Source organism: Zophobas morio, unplaced genomic scaffold (genome assembly GCF_036711695.1).
Source record: "Zophobas morio isolate AGI-343-1 ecotype UQ-CSIRO unplaced genomic scaffold, CSIRO_AGI_Zmor_V1 ptg000041l, whole genome shotgun sequence".
Taxonomy (NCBI): Eukaryota; Metazoa; Arthropoda; class Insecta; order Coleoptera; family Tenebrionidae; genus Zophobas; species Zophobas morio.
Window position 1 is genome coordinate 3179277 of NW_026972146.1, and position 20300 is coordinate 3199576.

Genomic DNA, 20300 nt, shown 5'->3' on the forward strand with positions numbered 1-20300 from the left:
AATCTAAATAGCCGAAAATCTAAAAGTTAAAAATAAAAAAAATGAAAAATTAAAAAAAAAAAATCTAAATCGAAAATTCGGAAAATTGAAAAATTGAGAAACTGAACAATCGAAAAATCTAAAAATTTAAAAACCGGAAAATCTAAAATGGAGAAGTCGAATGATTGGGAAATCGGAAAATCGATGTCGAAAATTTAAATGATTGAAAAATTGAAAAATAAAAAATCTGAAAAAATAAACAATTAAAAAATCGAAAAATTTAAAAACCGAAAACTAAAAATCGAGAACTCGAAAATTCGAAAGATTGGGAAATCGATGCATCAAAATACTGAAAAATCAAAAAATCAAAAATTTTAAATTTGAAAAATTAAAATATCGAAAAACCAAACATAAAAAATTGAAAAAGTAAAAAATCGATAGATCTAAAAGTCAAAATATCGAAATATTGAAAAATCTAAAATTGAGTAATTGAAAAATCGAAGGAAAATGTGGAAACGTCAAAAATTGAAAATTTAAGAGATCGAAAAATTGGAAAATCAAAAACTGTCGAATTGAAGAATTAAGAAACTGAAAACTCGAGGAATCGAAAAATCGAAAATTAGAAATGTAAAAAATCGAAAAATCGAATCGAAGAATTGAGAAATTGAAAAATGAAAAAATCGAAAAATTAAGAAATCTAAATGGCCGAAAATCGAAAAGTTAAAAATTGAAAAAATGAAAAATTTAAAATAAAAAAAATCTAAGTCGAAAGTTCGGAAAATCGAAAAATGCACAAATTCAACAATCGAAAAATCTAAAAATTTAAAAACCGGAAATTCTAAAATGGAAAAGTCCAAATCGAAAAGTCGGAAAATCGATGTCGAAAATTTAAAAGATCGAAAAATCTAAGATTTAGAAATGTAAAAAATTGGAAAATCGAATCGAAGAATTAAAAAGTCGTAAAACTGAAACACCGAAAAATTGAGAAATCTAAAAATGAAAAAATCTGGAAATCGAAAAAATGAAAACTCCAAAAATTGAGAAATCGAAATATTCCTAAACTGAAATAACGAAAAATTGAAATATCGGAACATCGAAACATCGAAAAATTCAAAAACTGTAACATCGACAAATGAAACATCAAAAGATCGAGAAATCGAAAAATCAAAAAATTAAGAAATCGAAATAGACCAAAATCGAAAAGTTAAAATTGAAAAAATGAAAAATTTAAAATAAAAAAATCTAAATCCAAAGGTGGAAAAATCGAAAGAGGGAAATCGAAACATCATCAAAAAACTAAAAAAATCCAAAAATCGAAAATTTAAAATGTTGAAAAATTAAAATATCGAAAATTGAAAAATTTTAAATTCTAAAATTTAAAAATCTGAGAATTGAAACATCGAAAGAAAAAAAAATGAAAATTTTAAAGTCAAAATATCGAAATATTTGAAAAATCCCAAAACTCAACATCGAAGAATTGGACAATCAGAAACCTGAAAAACCGAAAAATTAAATAATTGAAAAATCGAGACATCCAGAAGTCGAGAAATTGAAAATTTAGAATCGTCAAAAATTGAAAAATCGAAAAGTCGAAAAATCGTCGAAAATTTAAAAGATCGAAAAATTGAAAAACTGAAAAGTCGAGGAATCGAAAATTCGATGAATCAAAAATTCGATTAATCGAGAAATCGAAAAACCGAAAATTTAGAAATATAAAAAAATTGAAAAATAGAATCGAAGAATTGAAAAATTAAAAAATGGTAAAACTGAAGTATCAAAAAAAATGAAAATTCGAAAAATTAAAAAATCAAAATAACTGAACTGAAATGACGAAAAATCGGAAAATCGAACCATTGGAAAATCGAAAGTCGAAAAACTGAAAATTAAAAAATTGGAACATCGACAAATCGAGAAGTCGAAAAATTATGAAATCGAAAAATTAAACATTGAAAATAAAAAAAATAAATCCAAAATTCGAAAAATTGAAAAATCGAGAAATTATTGAACGATCAAAAAATAGAAAATTTAAAAAACCGGGAAATCTAAAATCGAAAAGTCGAAAGATTGGGAAGTCGAAAGATCAAAAAACTGAAAAATCGAAAAAACTATAATTTTAAAAGTTGAATAATTAAAAATCAAAAAATTGAAAAATCGAAAAAGTAAAAAATAGAAAAATCTAAAAGTCGAAATATCGACAAATCCCAAAACTCAACATGGAAAAATTGGAAAATCAGAAACCTGAAAAATTGAAGAATTGAAAAACTGAAAAATCGAGACATCCAGAAGTCAAGAAATCGAAAAATCGAAAATCTAGAAACGTCAAAAATTGAAAAATCGAAAAGTGAACAGTCGAAAAATTGAAAAATCAAAAATCGTAGAACTGAATCATCGAAAAATGAAAAATCGAGAAATCGAAAATTTGAAGAAATGAAAGAAATTTGAAAAATTAAAAAATTGAGAAATCGCAACACTGAAATATCGAAAAATTGAGAAATCGAAATATTCCCAAACTGAAATGAGGAAAAATCGGAAAATCGAACCATTGGAAAATGGAAAGTCGAAAACCCGAAAAGTCAAAAACATCGAGAAACCGAGAAGTTGAAAAATTGAAAAATTAAGAACCCAAAATAGCCCAAAAACCGAAAAGTTAAAAATTGAAAAAATTAAAATAAGAAAATCTAACAATTGAAACATCGAAAAAGTAAAAAATTTAAAAGTCAAAATATCGAAAAATCCCAAAACTGAAATATGGAAAAATTGAAAAATCGCAAAACTCAACATCGAAAAATTGAAGAATTAAAAAACTGAAAAATCGAGACATTCGAAAGTCAAGAAATCGAAAATTTAGAAACATCGAAAAATTGAAGAATTAAAAAACTGAAAAATCGAGACATTCGAAAGTCAAGAAATCGAAAATTTAGAAACGTCAAAAATTGAAAAATCGAAAAACGAACAATCGAAAAATTGAAAAATTAAAAACCTGAAAAATTGAAAAATCAAAAATTGAAAACTCGAAAAATTGAGAAATCGAAAATTCGAAAAATTATGTATCTGGAATTCTATTTTTAAATCTATGTCTAGGATAAAAATTCAACACGGATTCATAAACCACAAGTTCAGGACATGTTACTTTTTAAGATTTACTCTATAAAATTGTAAGATGAAATCATCAGTTCTTAAATAAAAAAGGGAGACCGATTTTTTCGTACTGTAGGGGTCATGAAACGTCGAGAAAACATAAAAATAGCCGTAATAGACTCGATTACAATACTTGCACACAAAATTAACTAAAATTAAATTAAGCAATTTCACCCAAGTACTGTGTTTATTCACCGCATGAATATTTCACCGACATTTAATTCCAGCGGGTTCATGTCGTATGTAAATTAACCATATTGTGTGTTAAACATAACATTTTACCCTTAATTGCATTATTTTGTGATTTGTTTACTCACTATCCACACGTACGTATTTACCCAGACAACAAACCTCAACTTAAGCATCAACGATTAACTTTGTATTTCGTTTTGTTTAGACTCCAGGCCCTCAAGACCAGCAGCTCGAGCTTTGCGACGAACTGGCCCTTTGATAAGAGAAAGTGGACTTGCCGCCAGTGTTCATTTGCATATAACGATTTTAATAATTTCAAGTGCGATATTTGTAAGGGGCCAAGGATGCGTCCTAGTTTGAATGAGCCGTGCACGGTCACAGTTACCGAAGACAGGAGTAGTGCGTCGACACCGCTGTAAGTATCAAAAAAACTAACGATAATGCGGCCTCGATTCCGATCTTATCATAATTCGTTTTAATGCGGTGATAGAAGGTCGAGTGACATGAGCAAAAGCACATTCTACAGGTAACGTTAAATAATCGCTTTCGCTTGAATTTTATGTCCGAGAAAATGTGTCAGACATGCTTTTTAGGGGGTTTTATAGTCTGTGAATATTTGTGTGCCGGCAAAATTGCTTTTTTTATAAACGTCTATATCGAATTTTCTTAGTTCTTTTTGAGAGGCTAGAATTCTTGGTAATTTCTCTGAGTTGTAGTCTGTAATTTCCGTACTATTTCAATATTTACATACTTTATTTGGTCGTTGATATTTAAAGGAAAATTAGATAGTGGTTCGCAAATATATTTTTATCAAATTTATTAAATAAAGGTCGTTCCGATCTACTTAATTCGTACGCTTACTTAACTAAAATAAACAAAATCACCACAAAGTTAATCATTGTACGAAGCTCCTCCTCACCGAATGCAGACCCGCCCCTAAATATCCCACTTTTTGTTCGTATTGACATGTCATTCCTTTATTGGACGGTTAATAAGTAATAAGTGTATGAGTAATCGCGTGGGCGGAGCTTATCTACAATGCGAAAGTGGGCGTCGCTTGGCCTACTCCACGGTCGCGACCTACCACCACTCAAATCGATACCACGAAAGACCCGTCATGATAATTTCCCGTTTCAAGGCCTTTAAACTGGAACGACTCCGTCGAGCTCCAGGTCCCTCTGGCAACGCTAGAACAGGACCTCGACGACGACTTCCAGCTCCTCCCGGGCGAGGACAGCCCCGTCGACGACCAGAAATGGACCTGCAAGAAGTGCACCCTCGTGAACAGCGGCCGCTCCTTGATCTGCGAGGCCTGTTGCGGCTCCAAGCTGCGCTCGTTGTCCTCCACCAACGACATGACCCTCCGCAAGGGCGAGTTCTGGTCGTGCACCAAGTGCACGTTGAAAAACCCGCTGACGACGCCGATCTGCAAAGCCTGTAAGACTGACAAAAATAGCTTAGACGTGGCGTTGAGCAACCGCAATCCATCCCCGAGACACGGTTCATCCAAGAAGTACACGAAGAGCTCGTACTCCAAGGTGAACAACCAGAAGGTGGTGAGCAGAGGTCGGCCCCGCATCAACCTGGTGACCGACTTGGACCAGACCGTGCCGACGAACTCGGGCGCGGCGAAGTGGCAATGCATGATCTGTACTTTCGAAAACACGAAATCTCATATTATCTGTGATATGTGCCAGAAAATCCGAGAGGACGTCAGGACCACGCCTCCCGACGAGCCGGCGCGGCTGAGTCAGGAGGAGTTAGCGAATAAGCATTGGAATTACATCGTAAGGTCAGGGGGCGGGGCTAGGAGAAGGCGGGGTCTAACGGGTGTGTCGTAGGTACTGCAAGCTGAAGAAGCAGAGTTACGTGGACGATTCCTTTCCGCCGTCGCCGAACAGTCTTTACTACAATCCGTCGGAGGTGAAAGATGCCCACACGGTCAAGTGGAAGCGGCTGAGGGACATCACGGTGGACGATGGGCCGGACTCCGAATTGGCTTGGGCGGTTTTCAGGAAACCACACCCCTCGGATATTTCGCAAGGGGTTTTGGGCAACTGCTGGCTGTTGAGTGCCTTAGCCGTGTTGGCGGAAAGGGAGGACCTGATCAGGGCGGTGCTAATCACGAGGGATTTCTGCCCGCAGGGGGTGTATCAAGTTAGGTTGTGTAAGGACGGCAACTGGACCACTGTTCTCGTAGACGATTACTTTCCATGTGATAAAAAGGGGCATTTGTTTTATTCTCAAGTAAGTTATATAATTACCATGTGAAATATGTTCTTAAGTAATCGTGTTATACAAAGAAAACAAAATGTATTAATTAAAAAAGAAAACTAGAAGAGAAGCCCCACCCATCCGTCTCGATCTCAATCGTGATGAATTTTCATCACATTGAGATAGGGCGGGTGGGCGGGGCTTATATTTTACCTTTTTTTTATATATACATAGCCATCTTTTCATAATAAGAAACTTAAAACATGCTTAAAATTATTTATGTAAGAAAATATGAGTTTTGCAATTATGGGGCGGAGTCTAATTGCAAAATCGATATTTCCTTATACAAATTTTCCATTTTAAACGTGTTTTAAGTTTCTTGTTGTGAAAAGATAAAAAAAGGCAAAATGGAATTTAAAATAAAAAAAAACAAAATTCAAATATTGAACAATTGAAAAATCGAAAAATTTAAAAACCGAAAACTGAAAAATCGAGAAGTCGAAAAATCGAAAGATTGGGAAATCGAATCATCAAAATACTGAAAAATCAAAAAATCTAAAATTTTAAAAGTTGAGAAATTAAAATATCGAAAAACCAAACATAAAAAATTGAAAAAGTAAAAAATCGAAAGATCTAAAAGTCAATTATTCAATATCGAAATATTGAAAAATGGAAAAATTGGGTAATTGAAAAACTGAAACATCGAAATATTAGAAAGGAAAATTTGGAAACGTCAAAAATTGAAAAAATTAAAAGATCGAAAAATTGAAAAATCAAAAACTGTCAAATTGAAAAATTAAAAAACTGAAAACTCGAGGAATCGAAGAATTGAGAAATTGAAAAATGAAAAAATTAAGAAATTGATAATTTGAAGAGTTAAAAAATTTGAAAATAGCAACACTGAAATATCGTAAAATTGAAAACTCAAAAAATAAAAAAATCGAAAATTTAAAATGTTGAAAAATTAAAATATCGAAAAATTGAAAAATTTTAAAGTCAAAATATCGAAATATTGAAAAATCCCAAAACTCAACATCGAAGAATTGGAAAATCAGAAACCTGAAAAATCGAAAAATTAAATAATTGAAAAATCGAGACATCTAGAAGTCGAGAAATCGAAAATTTAGAAACGTCAAAAATTGAAAAATTTAAAAATCGAAAAAATATAAAATCGAAAAGCGAACAATTGTAAAATTGAAAAATCGAAAAGTCGAAAAATCGTCGAAAATTTAAAAGATCGAAAAATTGAAAAACTGAAAAGTCGAGGAATCGAAAAATCAATGAATCAAAAATTCGATTAATGGAAAAATCGAAAAACCGAAAATTTAGAAATGTAAAAAAATTGAAAAATCGAATCCAAGAATTGAAAAATTAAAAAATCGAAAGACTGAAGTATCAAAAAAATGAAAGCTCAAAAAATTCAGAAATCGAAATATTCCCAAACTGAAATGACGAAAAATCGGAAAATGGAACCATTGGATAATCGAAAGTCGAAAAACCGAAAAATTAAAAAATTGGAACATCGACAAATCGAGAAGTCGAAAAATTATGAAATCGAAAAATTAAAAATTGAAAATAAAAAAAAAATAAATCCAGAATTCGAAAAATTGAAAAATCGAGAAATTATTGAACAATCAAAATATCGAAAATTTAAAAAACCGAGAAATCTAAAATCGAAAAGTCGAAAGATTGGAAAGTCGAAATATCGAAAAATCCCAAAACTCAACATGGAAAAATTGGAAAATCAGAAACCTGAAAAATTGAAGAATTAAAAAACTGAAAAATCGAGACATCCAGAAGTCAAGAAATCGAAAAGTCGAAAAATTAGAAACGTCAAAAATTGAAAAATCAAAAAAATATACAATCGATAAGTGAACAGTCGAAAAATTGAAAATCAAAAATCCGAGAATAGAAAAATAAAAAAATCATAGAACTGAATCATCGAAAAATGAAAAATCGAGAAATCGAAAATTTGAAGAAATGAAAGAAATTTGAAAAATTAAAAAATTGAGAAATCGCAACACTGAAATATCGAAAAATTGAGAAATCGAAATATTCCCAAACTGAAATGACGAAAAATCGGAAAATCGAACCATTGGAAAACGGAAAGTCGAAAACCCGAAAAGTCAAAAACATCGAGAAACCGAGAAGTTGAAAAATTGAAAAATTAAGAACCCAAAATAGCCCAAAAACCGAAAAGTTAAAAATTGAAAAAATTAAAATAAAAAAATCTAAATCGAAAATTCCAAAAATTTAAAAACCAGAAAATCTAAGATCGAGAAGTCGAAAAATCGAAAGCTGGGAAGTCGAAACATCAAAAAACTTAAAATCAAAAAATTGAAAAATAAATTTAAATTCTAAAATTTAAAAATCTAACATTGAAACATCGAAAAAGTAAAAAATCGAAAAATCCCAAAACTGAAATATGGAAAAATTGAAAAATCGAAAAATTGAAGAATTGAAAAAATGAAAAATCGAGACATCCGAAAGTCAAGAAATCGAAAATTTAGAAACGTCAAAAATTGAAAAATCGAAAAACGAACAATCGAAAAATTGAAAAATTAAAAACCTGAAAAATTGAAAAATCAAAAATCGGTTAAAATTATTTATGTAAGAAAATATGAGTTTTGCAATTATGGGGCGGAGCCTAATTGCAAAATAGATATTTTTTTATACAAATTTTTCATTTTAAATGTGTTAAGTTTCTTGTTGTGAAAAGATAACTACACGTATTAATAAAAAAAGGCAAAATGGTATTTAAAATAAAAAAAAAACAAAATCCAAATATTAAACAATTGAAAAATCGAAAAATTTAAAAACCGAAAACTGAAAAATCGAAAGATTGGGAAATCGAATTATCAAAATACTGAAAAATCAAAAAATCTAAAATTTTAAAAGTTGTGAAATTAAAATATCGAAAAACCAAACATTAAAAATTAAAAAAGTAAAAAATCGAAAGATCTAAAAGTCAATTTTTCAATATCGAAATATTGAAAAATCGAAAAATTGAGTAATTAAAAAACTGAAACATCGAAATATTAGAAAGGAACATTTGGAAACGTCAAAAATTGAAAAATTTAAGAGATCGAAAAATTGAAAAATCAAAAACTGTCAAATTGAAAAATCAAAAATTGAAAAATTAAAAATCTGAAAACTCGAGGAATCGAAAAATCGAAAATTTAGAAATGTAAAAAATTGAAAAATCGAATCGAAGAATTGAGAAATTGAAAAATGAAAAAATCGAGAAATTGAAAATTTGAAGAGATAAAAAATTTGAAAATCGCAACACTGAAATATCGTAAAATTGAAAGCTCAAAAAATTGAGAAATCGAAATAATACCAAACTGAAATACCGAAAAATTGAAAGATTGGAAATAGAAACATTAAAAAACTAAAAAAATTTAAAAAATCGAAAATTTAAAATGTTGAAAAATTAAAATATCGAAAAATTTTAAATTCTAAAATTTAGAAATCTGAGAATTGAAACATCTAAAAAGTAAAAAATCGAAAAATTTTAAAGTCAAAATATCGAAATATTGAAAAATCCCAAAACTCAACATCGAAGAATTGGAAAATCAGAAACCTGAAAAATCGAGACATCTAGAAGTCGAGAAATCGAAAATTTAGAAACGTCAAAAATTGAAAAATTTAAAAATCGAAAAAATAGAAAATCGAAAAGCGAACAATCGTAAAATTGAAAAATCAAAAAGTCAGAAAATCGTCGAAAATTTAAAACATCGAAAAATTTAAAAATCAAAAACCTGAAAAATTGCATACTGAAAAGTCGAGGAATCGAAAATTTTGAAATGTAAAAAATTTTAAAAATCGAAAAATTCAGAAATCAAAATATTCCCAAACTGAAATGACGAAAAATGGGAAAATCAAACCATTGGAAAATCGAAAGTTGAAAAACCGAAAAATTAAAAAATTGGAACATCGACAAATCCAGAAGTCGAAAAATCAAAAAATTATTAAATCCAAAGAGCCCAAAATCGAGACGTTAAAAATTGAAAATAAAAAAATTAAATCGAAAATTTGAAAAATTGAAAAATCGAGAAATTGAACAATCGAAAAATCGAAAGATTGGGACGTCGAAAGATCAAAAAACAGAAAAATCGAGAAATCAAAAAATTGAAAAAAAAAATAAAAATTTAAAACACCAAAATTTAAAAAATCTAACTATTGAAACATGGAAAAAGTAAAAATAGAAAAATCTAAAAATCAAAATATCTAAATATCGAAAAATCCCCAAACTCAACATCGAAAAATTGGAAAATAAGGAACCTGAAAAATTAAATAATAATCGTGAAGTAATCGTGTTATACAAAAAAAAACAAAATGTATTAATTAAAAAAGAAAACTAGAAAAGAAGCCCCACCCATCCGTCTCGATCTCAATCGTGATAAAGTTTCCATTCGTTGGCAGAGCTGGGGGCGGAGCCTAATAGCAAAATCCATATTTCCTTATAAGAGTTTACCATTATAAACGTGTTTTACGTTTCTAAGAATAAAAAAAATCATCACAATTGAGATGGGGTGGGTGGGCTGCACACTACCGTAATTTGATTGGTTGAAAACTTAACGTCAACGGCAACGTAACGGCGAACGGCAACGTAGGCGACAAGTTTATAAATCGACCTTTACATCTGCATGTGCGTTATATCGTAAATTATCAGGTACCGATATTTTATCGTTATAGAAACAAAATCCTACCCATAACCTCGAAATTTACGTCAAAATAGAAGTTCAAAATCGTAATTTTGAGTAATAAGTTCTTAAAATCAAGGTAGTTGTAAACTTTGAGCATTTAATACGCAATTACATTTATCGCAAGTGATAATTTATCACTTCGATCGAGAAACAAAATCGCACCCCAGGTGTGTAAATTATCACCGACATTTCAGGCGAAAAGGAAGCAACTTTGGGTCCCGCTAATCGAAAAAGCGGTCGCCAAGATCCACGGTTGTTACGAAGCGCTAGTTTCTGGTCGTGCAATAGAGGGTTTAGCAACACTGACTGGAGCACCTTGTGAATCTATACCTCTTCAAGCGTCGTCTATTCCCGCTCCCGCTGAAGAGGAACTCGACACTGATCTCATTTGGGCACAGTACGTTCGTTCCCACTCCAGCTAAACCCGCTAATCTTTCGTTTCAGACTTTTGTCTTCACGTCAAGCACTTTTTTTAATGGGGGCGTCTTGTGGTGGCGGCAACATGAAAGTCGACGAAGTCGAATACCAGAACAAGGGTCTGAGACCCCGGCACGCTTATTCCTTGTTAGATGTGAGAGATATAGACGGACATAGACTGTTGAAATTAAGAAACCCGTGGGGTGAGTCGCTTTGAAACGACTTAAAAGTGTGATTAATCGCTTTTTGTAGGCCATTTTGTGTGGAAGGGCGACTGGTCGGACACTTCGGAGAAGTGGACGAGGTACTTGCGCGTGGAGTTGATGCCGGAAGGGCCGCAGGATGGCACCTTCTGGATATCGTTCGCCGACGTTTTGAAATATTTCGACTGCATCGACATTTGTAAAGCCCGGAATGGGTGGAACGAAGTCAGGTTGGCCGGAATTTTACCACCGCTTTCGTCACAGAAACACTTATCTTGCATTTTGCTCACCATTTTGGAACCAACTGAAGTGGATTTCACACTGTTTCAAGTACGTCTTAAATTTTATTAAATTCAGTGGGAGTGTTGTAGCGGTCCAACTAACCATTTTTATTGTTACAGGAGGGCCAACGAAAGTCTGAAAAATCGCAACGATCTCAATTAGATTTGTGTGTTGTTCTTTTCAAAGCACGGAACGGTTCAACAATCGGTAGTTTAGTAGAGCACAGTAAAAGACAAGTTCGTGGTTTCGTAGGTTGTAACAAGATGTTAGAAGCTGGTGAATATGTTGTTGTACCTTTAGCTTTCAACCATTGGCACACGGGCTTGGAGGACTTCACAGCCTACCCCAGGTAGGTCGCTTCAGCGACGGTGTCCGCACTGTGTGTTCGTAGGTATGTTTTAGCCATCCACAGTTCCAAGAAACTTCTGGCCGAGCAGCTGACCCCTCCCGACTGCATCCTGGCGGACTCCATAATCTCGCTGACGCTGGCTCGGGGGCAGAGGCACGAGGGCCGCGAAGGCATGACGGCGTACTATTTGACGAAAGGATGGGCCGGGTTGGTGGTGATGGTGGAAAACCGGCACGAGAACAAGTGGATTCACGTGAAATGCGACTGCCAGGAGAGTTATAACGTGGTGTCCACGCGCGGCACGCTGAAAACTGTCGACTCTGTGCCTCCTTTGACGCGACAAGTTATTATTGTTTTGACGCAACTCGAGGGTAGTGGCGGTTTTTCCATAGCTCATAGACTTACACATAGACTTGCTAATTCACAGGGTTTATATGATTGGGGGCCTTCTGGCACTTGTCACGATCCAGAGCTGGATTATCAGACTAGCGGGCTGCATATGCCGCGTCTATTTTAATTATTTTTGTCATTTAGACTGAGTTCTCGAATTTTATTGTTATTTTTTTACCTGTTTGAGATTTATGGCCTAATCGTTTAGTTCTTTATGTATCTCGATTTTTATTGACGTTTCGTTTTATAATGTATTTTAAGAATTGTCACGACGTTCACGAATATTGCAGTGTTCAGTTTTATATCGTATAAACGTAAATGTTAACGTAACTACGTTTGTTCATGTTTAATGACTTAGTTACGTTAGCTGTTTGGTGTTTACTAGTACAGATTCAGTAAAATGCTTTTTAGATCGTCTTGCAAGGTTTGTGTGACTTCGTAAATTGTTAAGAATTAAAGTAAGCTTTCAAGTAACTTTATTATTATCATCATCATCACCAACTACAACGCAAATTAACACACACGCAAAGAAAATCGAACAACTCAAGCTCGTTCCGCGAATCTAAATCTAAGTTTCTTGTTTGGTGCAGCCCACAGCTTATTGGTACTGTTGATATCACCGTAGAGGTACTCAATCTTAAAGCTCCTCAAAATCTGGATAAAAATTATAATTAAAGCACGTACAATCGCACGCAAATGTTTTGAGCCTATGGGCGGATCGTTTTTGCCTGCCCTCACCGAAGAAGGTGGTCCAAATCCTTCAAGGGCAGAATTTGTAGGTAGGCTCAAACTACAACGAAATTTACATTTGGTAAGAAATATTTATGGCTCACACCAGTTCTCTCGAATTTGTCGGAGAAGATTTAGCAGGTAGTTGTTCCCATAAAATAATGAATAATCGAATAATTTGAAATCTTGCAGATGTTTTAAAGTCATGATAAACATGATTTAATTAAAATATATTTGCTTATCCCCTCTAAAAACTTTATGACGTCACCTCAAAATTTTGCAGAATAAATCCTATCTTAAATGTATAAAATATGATGAGTTTTTATACTTATGCATTAATATTTTTTAGATTTGATTATACGGGGTGTCTCAAAAAAGTTAATGACTGAGTCAATTTATTTTATTGAAGAAATCAAGAATAGCAAAACTGAATATTTTGAAATATTGTAGATGTTTTGAAGTTTTTGTAAGCATGGTAACTTTTTCGAAAATTTGATTAATCAAAAATCGGAAAAACTGAAATTCACTAATGCAAAAAACAGAAAATCGAAAAATACAAATCGTAAAAATCGAAAATCTAAAAATGGCTAATCAAAAAATCGAAAATTCAATGAATCAAATACCTAGGTCGATCGAAAAGTGGAAATTCACAAACCTCAAAAATCGAAAATTGAAAAACGGGAAAACCAAAAAATCGAAAAGTCAAAAATTTGTAGTATTGAAAAATAAAAAAATTGCAAAGCCTAAAAACTGAAGCGAACAGAAAATCTAAAAAGCAAAAAATTGGAAAAACAAAAATTCGAAAAATCTAGAATCGAAAAAGTGGAAAATCGAAAATCTGAATAAAGAAACTTGGAAATTCTGAAAATTGGAAAATCGAAAACCAAAAAATCGGGAAGTAACAAAATTGAAGTCTAACAGTTGAGAATAGAAAAACTGAAAAACCGAAAATTCTAAAAATCGACAATGGACAAATTGAAAATCGCAAAATTTAAATTGAACAATTGAACATAGAAAAATCGATGAATTGAAAAATCGAAAATTCGACTACTCAAATTTTCTAAAAATCGAAAAATCATAAAACTGAAAAATCCAAATTTCTAATGATCGAAAGTCTGAAAACTGAAAATCGAAAATTCTGAAAAGCGGAAAATAGAATATCGAAAAATTTAAAAGAAAGAAAATTGAAGTCTAAAAACCGAAGAATGGAAAAATTAAAAATCAAAAATTCGAAAAATCAAAACCGAAAAATTCAAAGATTGAAAAAGAAAATCGAAAAATCAAAAATCTGAAAATTGAAACTCGAAAATTTGGAAAATCGAAAAGTAAAAAAATTGAAGTCTAAAAGCTGAAAAATGGAAAACTGAACAATCGAAAATTCGAAAATCAAATATCGAAAAATCGAAAATTTGATAAATCAGATATGCGAAAAACAGAAAATCTGAAAATACAAAACTGGAAAATCAAAAATTTAAAAATGGAAAAACCGAAAATCGAAAATTTGCAAGATTGAAAAACCGAGAATTGAAAAATCAAAAAACCGAAAAATGGAAAAATCAAAAATCGAAAAATAGGAAAACCGAAAATTCAAAAATTCATAATATTGAAAACTCTAAAAGTCGACAATTCAAAAATCAAAAAATTGGAAAGTAAAATAATCGAAAAATCGAAAAGTAAACAGATTGCAAAGCCTAAAAACTGACGAACAGAAAAATCTAAAAATCGTAAAATCAAAAAGTGGAAAATCGAAAGCTGGAAATTGAAAAATTGAAGATTGGAAAATCGAAAAATCGAAAATCGGAATATCGAGAATCGACAAATTAAAAAACCGAAAAACGAAAAATTAAAAAATCGGAAATCGAAAAATGAAAAAAAAAAACGAAAATTCAAAAATCGAATAATCCGAAACTAAAATAATAGAAAAGTGGAAAAGTAAAAATTGCAAAGTCTCAAAACTGACGAACAGAAAAATCGAAAAATAAAAAAAAATCGAAAAATATCTAAAAATGGAAAATCGAAAAATCGAAAATTCGATGAAACAAATACTTGAAAAAACGAAAAGTAAAAAAATTGCAAGGCCTAAAAATTGAAAAATCAAAAAATCGGGAAAATGAAAATCGAAAAAACGACGATCGAAAAAAAATAAAAAAATCGAAAAGTAGAAAATCGGAAAGTAATAAAATTGAAGTCTAACAGTTGAGAATAGAAAAACTGAAAAACCGAAAATTCTAAAAATCGACAATGGACAAATTGAAAATCGCAAAATTTAAATTGAACATAGAAAAATCGATGAATTGAAAAATCGAAAATTCGACTACTCAAATTTTCTAAAAACCGAAAAATCATAAAACTGAAAAATCCAAAATTCTAATGATCTGAAAACTGAAAATCGAAAATTCTGAAAAGCGGAAAATAGAATATCGAAAAATTTAAAAGAAAGAAAATTGAAGTCTAAAAACCGAAGAATGGAAAAATTAAAAATCAAAAATTCGAAAAATCAAAAATCTGAAAATTGAAACTCGAAAATTTGGAAAATCGAAATGTAAAAAAATTGAAGTCTAAAAGCTGAAAAATGGAAAACTGAACAATCGAAAATTCGAAAATCAAATATCGAAAAATCGAAAAGCCGAAAAATCGAAAATTTGATAAATCAGATATACGAAAAACAGAAAATCTGAAAATACAAAACTGGAAAATCAAAAATTTAAAAATGGAAAAACCGAAAATCGATAATTCAATGAATCTAATACGTAGGTCGATCGAAAAACTGGAAATTCACAAATCTGAAAAATCGAAAATTTGCAAGATTGAAAAACCGAGAATTGAAAAATCAAAAAACCGAAAAATGGAAAAATCAAAAATCGAAAAATAGGAAAACCGAAAATTCAAAAATTCATAATATTGAAAACTCTAAAGTCGACAATTCAAAAATCAAAAAATTGGAAAGTAAAATAATCGAAAAATCGAAAAGTAAACAAATTGCAAAGCCTAAAAACTGACGAACAGAAAAATCGAAAAATCGAAAATCGGAATATCGAGAATCGACAAATTAAAAAACCGAAAAATCGAAAAATTAAAAAATCGGAAATCGAAAAATGAAAAAAAAAACGAAAATTCAAAAATCGAATAATCCGAAACTAAAATAATAGAAAAGTGGAAAAGTAAAAATTGCAAAGTCTCAAAATTGACGAACAGAAAAATCGAAAAATATCTAAAAATGGAAAATCGAAAAATCGAAAATCGGAAAATGGAAAAACCGAAAAATCAAAAATCGAAAAATCGAAAATTCGATGAAACAAATACTCGAAAAAACGAAAAGTAAAAAAATTGCAAGGCCTAAAAATTGAAAAATCAAAAAATCGGAAAAATGAAAATCGAAAAAACGACGATCGAAAAAAAATAAAAAAATCGAAAAGTAGAAAATCGGAAAGTAACAAAATTGAAATCTGAAAGCTGAAGAAGGGAAAATTCTAAAAAGCAACAATCGAAAAAAGCAAAATTAAAAATTGAAAATTTGAAAAATGGAAAATCGAAAACTCGAATATCGAGATTTTGAAAAATCGTAAAAATGATAATCGAAAAATCGAAATGCTCTAAAAATCGAAAATTTGATAAATCGGATATGCGAAAAACAAAAAATCTGAAAATACAAAACTGGAAAATCAAAAATTTAAAAATGGAAAAACCGAAAATCGAAAATTCAATGAATCTAATACGTAGCTCGATCGAAAAACTGGAAATTCACAAATCTGAAAAATCGAAAATTTGCAAGATTGAAAAACCGAGATTTGAAAAATCAAAAAACCGAAAAATGGAAAAATTCCAAATCGAAAAATGGAAAAACCGAAAATTCAAAAATCAAACTATCGGAAAGTAAAATAATCGAAAAATGGAAAAATAAAACAAAACACAGAACCCTAAAAACTGAAACAAACAGAAAAATCGAAAAACCACAAAAGCGGAAAAACGAAAATGGAAAAATCGTAAAATCAGAAAATGGAAAATCGAATAATCGAAAGTTGAAAAATCGAAGGTCGAGAAATAAAACAACCGAAAAATCGAAAAATTTAATGATTAATGGAAAATCGAGAATAGAAGAATTAAAAACGTAAATCGAGAATTCAAAAATCAAAAAAATCGGAAAGTAAAGTATAATCGAAAAATGCAAAAAAATTGCAAAATCTAAAAACTGACGAACAGAAAAATCCAGAAATCTAAAAATGGAAAGACGAAAAATCGAAAATTGAAAGAATGGCAAATCAAAAAATCGAAACATCGAAAAATCAAAAAAACGAAAAATTAAAAAATCGAAAAACGAAAAAACTAAAAACTCGAAAATTCAAAATTGCGCAAATTTGAAAAATCAGAAAATTGGAAAGTAATAAAATCGAAAAGTTGATAGAAAAATTGAAACTGAAAAATCTAATTCGATGAAATGGTTGGTCGAAAAAACGAAAAATCGAAAATCGAAGTGATCTTTTTTTGAGACAGGCTGTATAAGACATCTAAAAAATATTACTGCAATGATAAATCACAGGTATAGACTCATCATATCAAATTTTACGATGACGTCATGCATTTTTTGGCGAAGATAAGCAAATACATTTTGATCGTGGCTTTGAAATTATTCTTCGACTTTCGTTCCATTTCAAAATTTACTCTTTGTATATTTCAGTGGTCACAACGAGTTCACTAACTACGCTGAAGTATGCGAAGATTAAATTTGTCACCGAAAAGATGTCGGTCGAAGAACGTTCGGTCCGGTTGATAAACTTTAAACCAAATTTATGAAGTTTATAAACTGAACATTTTTTTTTGTTTTTTGAAATGTAGTACACTTCAAAAAATGTCCGTGACTTATTTTAATATGAATTTTATAACTATGGTTGCCACAATTAGACTTAATATTAGTGTGATTTTGAGCATATTCCCGATATTATTAGAGCAGAATAGGTTTTTTTTTTGTAATTTTATAACTTACGGAAACTAATAGTACATCACAGATATTGCAAAAAAAAATAGACTCAGGTTCCAACTAATTGACAAGATTTCAAAGTATTCAGTTTTGCAATTCTTGATTTCTTCAATAAAATAAATTGACTCAGTCATTATTTTTTTGAGTCACCTGTATATATAAACAAATCCAAAAAATATAAATGGAATGGTAAATCACAAGTATAGACTCATCATATTCTGAACATTTTAGATAGGGTATTTATAAAATTAAAACTAATTCAGAGTAAGAATTTGGTCAACACGTAAATTTCGTTGTAGTTTGAGCCTACCTACAAATTCTGCCCTTGGACGATTTGGACCGCCTCCTTCGGTGACGATCGGCAAAAATGATCCGCCCATAGGCTCAAAACATTTGCGTGCGATTGTACACACCCAAATGGTGTCCACGCGCCTTAACCAACACTACGTTACCTTTGTTATCAAAATCCCGATCTGCATCTCCGCTAACTCCTTGCCTAAGCAAGCCTTGGCTCCATAACCGAATGGAATCGACGCGAAACTTTGCATTTCGTCGAGAGGGCTCATCCAACGCTCGGGCATGAACTTGTGCGCGTCCTCGAAATACTCCTCCCGCCAACTCGACAGACTGGTCACCATCAAAAGGTAAGTACCTCTGGGAATATGGTAATTATAAACGGAAAGATCGTTCTGCAAAATACGCCCCAAGAGAGGAATCGGGGGTTTAAGTCTTAGCGTTTCTTTAATACAAGCTTGGAGGTACGGCATAGCTAACAAAGCGTCTTTGGATAGCTTTCCTGGTTGACGCGCCACTTCGTTGTATAGTTTGACCTGACACCTCGGGTTTCTCGCCAAGTGGTACAACATGAAAGCCACAGTGTGAGTCGTCGCGTTGATTCCAATCAACATCATATCAAGCAAGATCGTCATAGCGTCTTCTGCCATTATTCCAGGTTTCAAGAGGACGTTTTCCATAAGACATGACACCTCTTTGACGGGTTTATCTCCAGCTTCCTTTTTCTCTTTAATCAGCGCCTGGATTCTGCGCACGTACTTACTAAGGACACTATCAATAGCGTCGCAGTGTTCCACTAAAGATTTCCAGGCAGGAGTCGGGAAAAACTGCCACAAGTGAAGACCGTACTCGCACCTCTGGATCGCTTTAGTCGCTTTAATCAACCCGTCGAGTAGTACTCCGGGGTCGGACGTGGAACTGAGACCACAAGGGTCCAAAAAACCCAATCTTTTGTCGAGTGTGACCAAGCACATGCATTCCAGACACCACTTGTAAATTTCCTTCTGGAAAGTCCCAGGGACTTCCTCTTGACGGTTTCTTATAGTGGCGATGCGCATGATGAATTTATCACACGTGTCCTCCATTTTGTCGTACTGCTTGGCGATGAGTTGGGGTAGAGGTTGCTCGACGGATTTGCGAAACTTCTCCCATTCAGGACCGAACCTGGAAGTATCAGATTCCCTACAGGAAGTGGGGACGCTTCTTCACGCAACCACACGACAAAATATAGTGCCCGAAATTCATACTAAGCAGCAGAAAAGAAACTTACATAAGAAAGGGACCTGAATGTCGCAACTTCCGGTGCTGTAGGCGGTACTTTTCCACCGAGTCGAGGCTAGACCTGATCGGATAAGGCCCCTCGTTCTTAAAAACGGCGGCTACGTGTTCCGGTCGACTTACCATGACGATGTCGCCCCCCAGCGGGCCGTGCAAGCGAACAACAGGCCCATAATGGTCAAAAAAACGCTTAAAGAGTGCCATATTGCCACTCCAGCTCAACAAACTTCCTACATATACAACAAAGTCGCTTCCATACTTACACAACCCCCCCCAACTTACCGACAGCCAACAAATACTGAATCGCCCCTCCCGTAATCTGGGTGCTAATAATGGGCAGCAGCCCCCAGATCCTGTGGATTATTCTCAAACTGATGGGTCCTGGGATGTTGTCAAACGAAATCGCCTTAGTAATATGGTCTGCAACGACCGATCTCTTGATTGTTGTGGTATCAACAACCACGTTCAGCTCGGGCTTCTGCACCACTTTAACCTGTGGGTCTGAAGAGGCGGAAATTTTGGTTTGGCCTAGGATGGTAAAAATGATAACGAAAACGGAAAAGTGGGGGTAAAGTACCAGTTATGAAGGGGGCGCGCCCCTGTGGCTGCGTCGTTCCTGCGGTGGTTGAGGCGGAAGTGGCAGATGTCTTTGTAGAGTCATTGGCGAAGTTTTTCCGGTTGAAGCGAGTCAGGAGGTAGGATTGGAGAGGTTTTCCACGTAGAACGTGCACGATCGACATTTTTCGTGAGGAAAAACGGGATTTTCATAAATTTTATAACGGCGTTTGTGATTATTAAATGGCGTCCCACAGGCGACTATGTTATTTTAGTTGCTCAATACCTGCAATGTCGAGTGGCAAATCTGAAACGATTAATAGCGCGCGAAAAACGGAATTTATATTTACCAGTTAAGGACGATCCAGTTGTTGCGTTTTCACCCCGATTTTGTCTTTTTTACGTTTTTTTATTGAAAATTTTCCCAAAAGCGCGCACTAACATAACGCCATTTTTCACCAGTGATCACGACTGTCACAGCTCACTATGTTTTACTGTTACACAAAAATTTGTATTTTATTTTTAGTAGTTGAAAAAATATAATTACGACTTAAATTGGGTAAAAACACGATTTGTTGGCCGCCGGTGACTTGTCG

The 20300-nt window shown here is 32.6% G+C and overlaps 2 protein-coding genes across 4 annotated transcripts in view; one reads left to right on the forward strand and one right to left on the reverse strand.

Moving 5' to 3' along the window:
- LOC135141025 (calpain-D-like) overlaps positions 1–12347 on the forward strand; it is a 33624-nt gene extending 21277 nt beyond the window's left edge. Inside the window, exons 4-11 of the mRNA XM_064071819.1 lie at positions 3515–3724; positions 4448–5101; positions 5151–5556; positions 10427–10629; positions 10677–10852; positions 10902–11182; positions 11254–11483; positions 11526–12347. Coding sequence (XP_063927889.1) covers positions 3515–3724; positions 4448–5101; positions 5151–5556; positions 10427–10629; positions 10677–10852; positions 10902–11182; positions 11254–11483; positions 11526–12000 — 2635 coding nt within the window. The 3' untranslated portion in view covers positions 12001–12347. The remainder of the gene's footprint in view (positions 1–3514; positions 3725–4447; positions 5102–5150; positions 5557–10426; positions 10630–10676; positions 10853–10901; positions 11183–11253; positions 11484–11525) is intronic.
- On the reverse strand, positions 12333–20190 carry LOC135141026 (probable cytochrome P450 301a1, mitochondrial). 3 transcript variants are annotated; one of them, XM_064071823.1, is made up of 6 exons: positions 20055–20190; positions 19727–19990; positions 19432–19650; positions 19142–19379; positions 18030–19053; positions 12333–12527 (listed from the first exon to the last, which is right to left on the reverse strand). In XM_064071823.1, the coding sequence occupies exons 2-6, from the start codon at positions 19887–19889 to the stop codon at positions 12417–12419; spliced, it is 1755 nt and encodes a 584-aa protein (XP_063927893.1). In that variant the 5' UTR covers positions 19890–19990; positions 20055–20190; the 3' UTR covers positions 12333–12416. The 3 variants fall into 3 exon arrangements, with proteins under 3 accessions (XP_063927893.1, XP_063927892.1, XP_063927890.1); XM_064071822.1 differs by having other exon boundaries at positions 18030–19035; positions 19432–19677; XM_064071820.1 differs by having other exon boundaries at positions 19432–19677.
- Between the last annotated feature and the right edge of the window lie 110 nt (positions 20191–20300).

Coding starts and splice junctions, on each gene's coding strand:
- LOC135141026 (XM_064071820.1), bottom strand. CDS start 19,889: ATGTCGATCGTGCACGTTCTACGTGGAAAACCTCTCCAATCCTACCTC. Junction 19,380..19,431: donor TCAGTATTTGTTGGCTGTCG/GTAAGTTGGGGG, acceptor TTGTATATGTAG/GAAGTTTGTTGAGCTGGAGT. Junction 12,528..18,029: donor TCGGGATTTTGATAACAAAG/GTAACGTAGTGT, acceptor ATTTTTATCCAG/ATTTTGAGGAGCTTTAAGAT.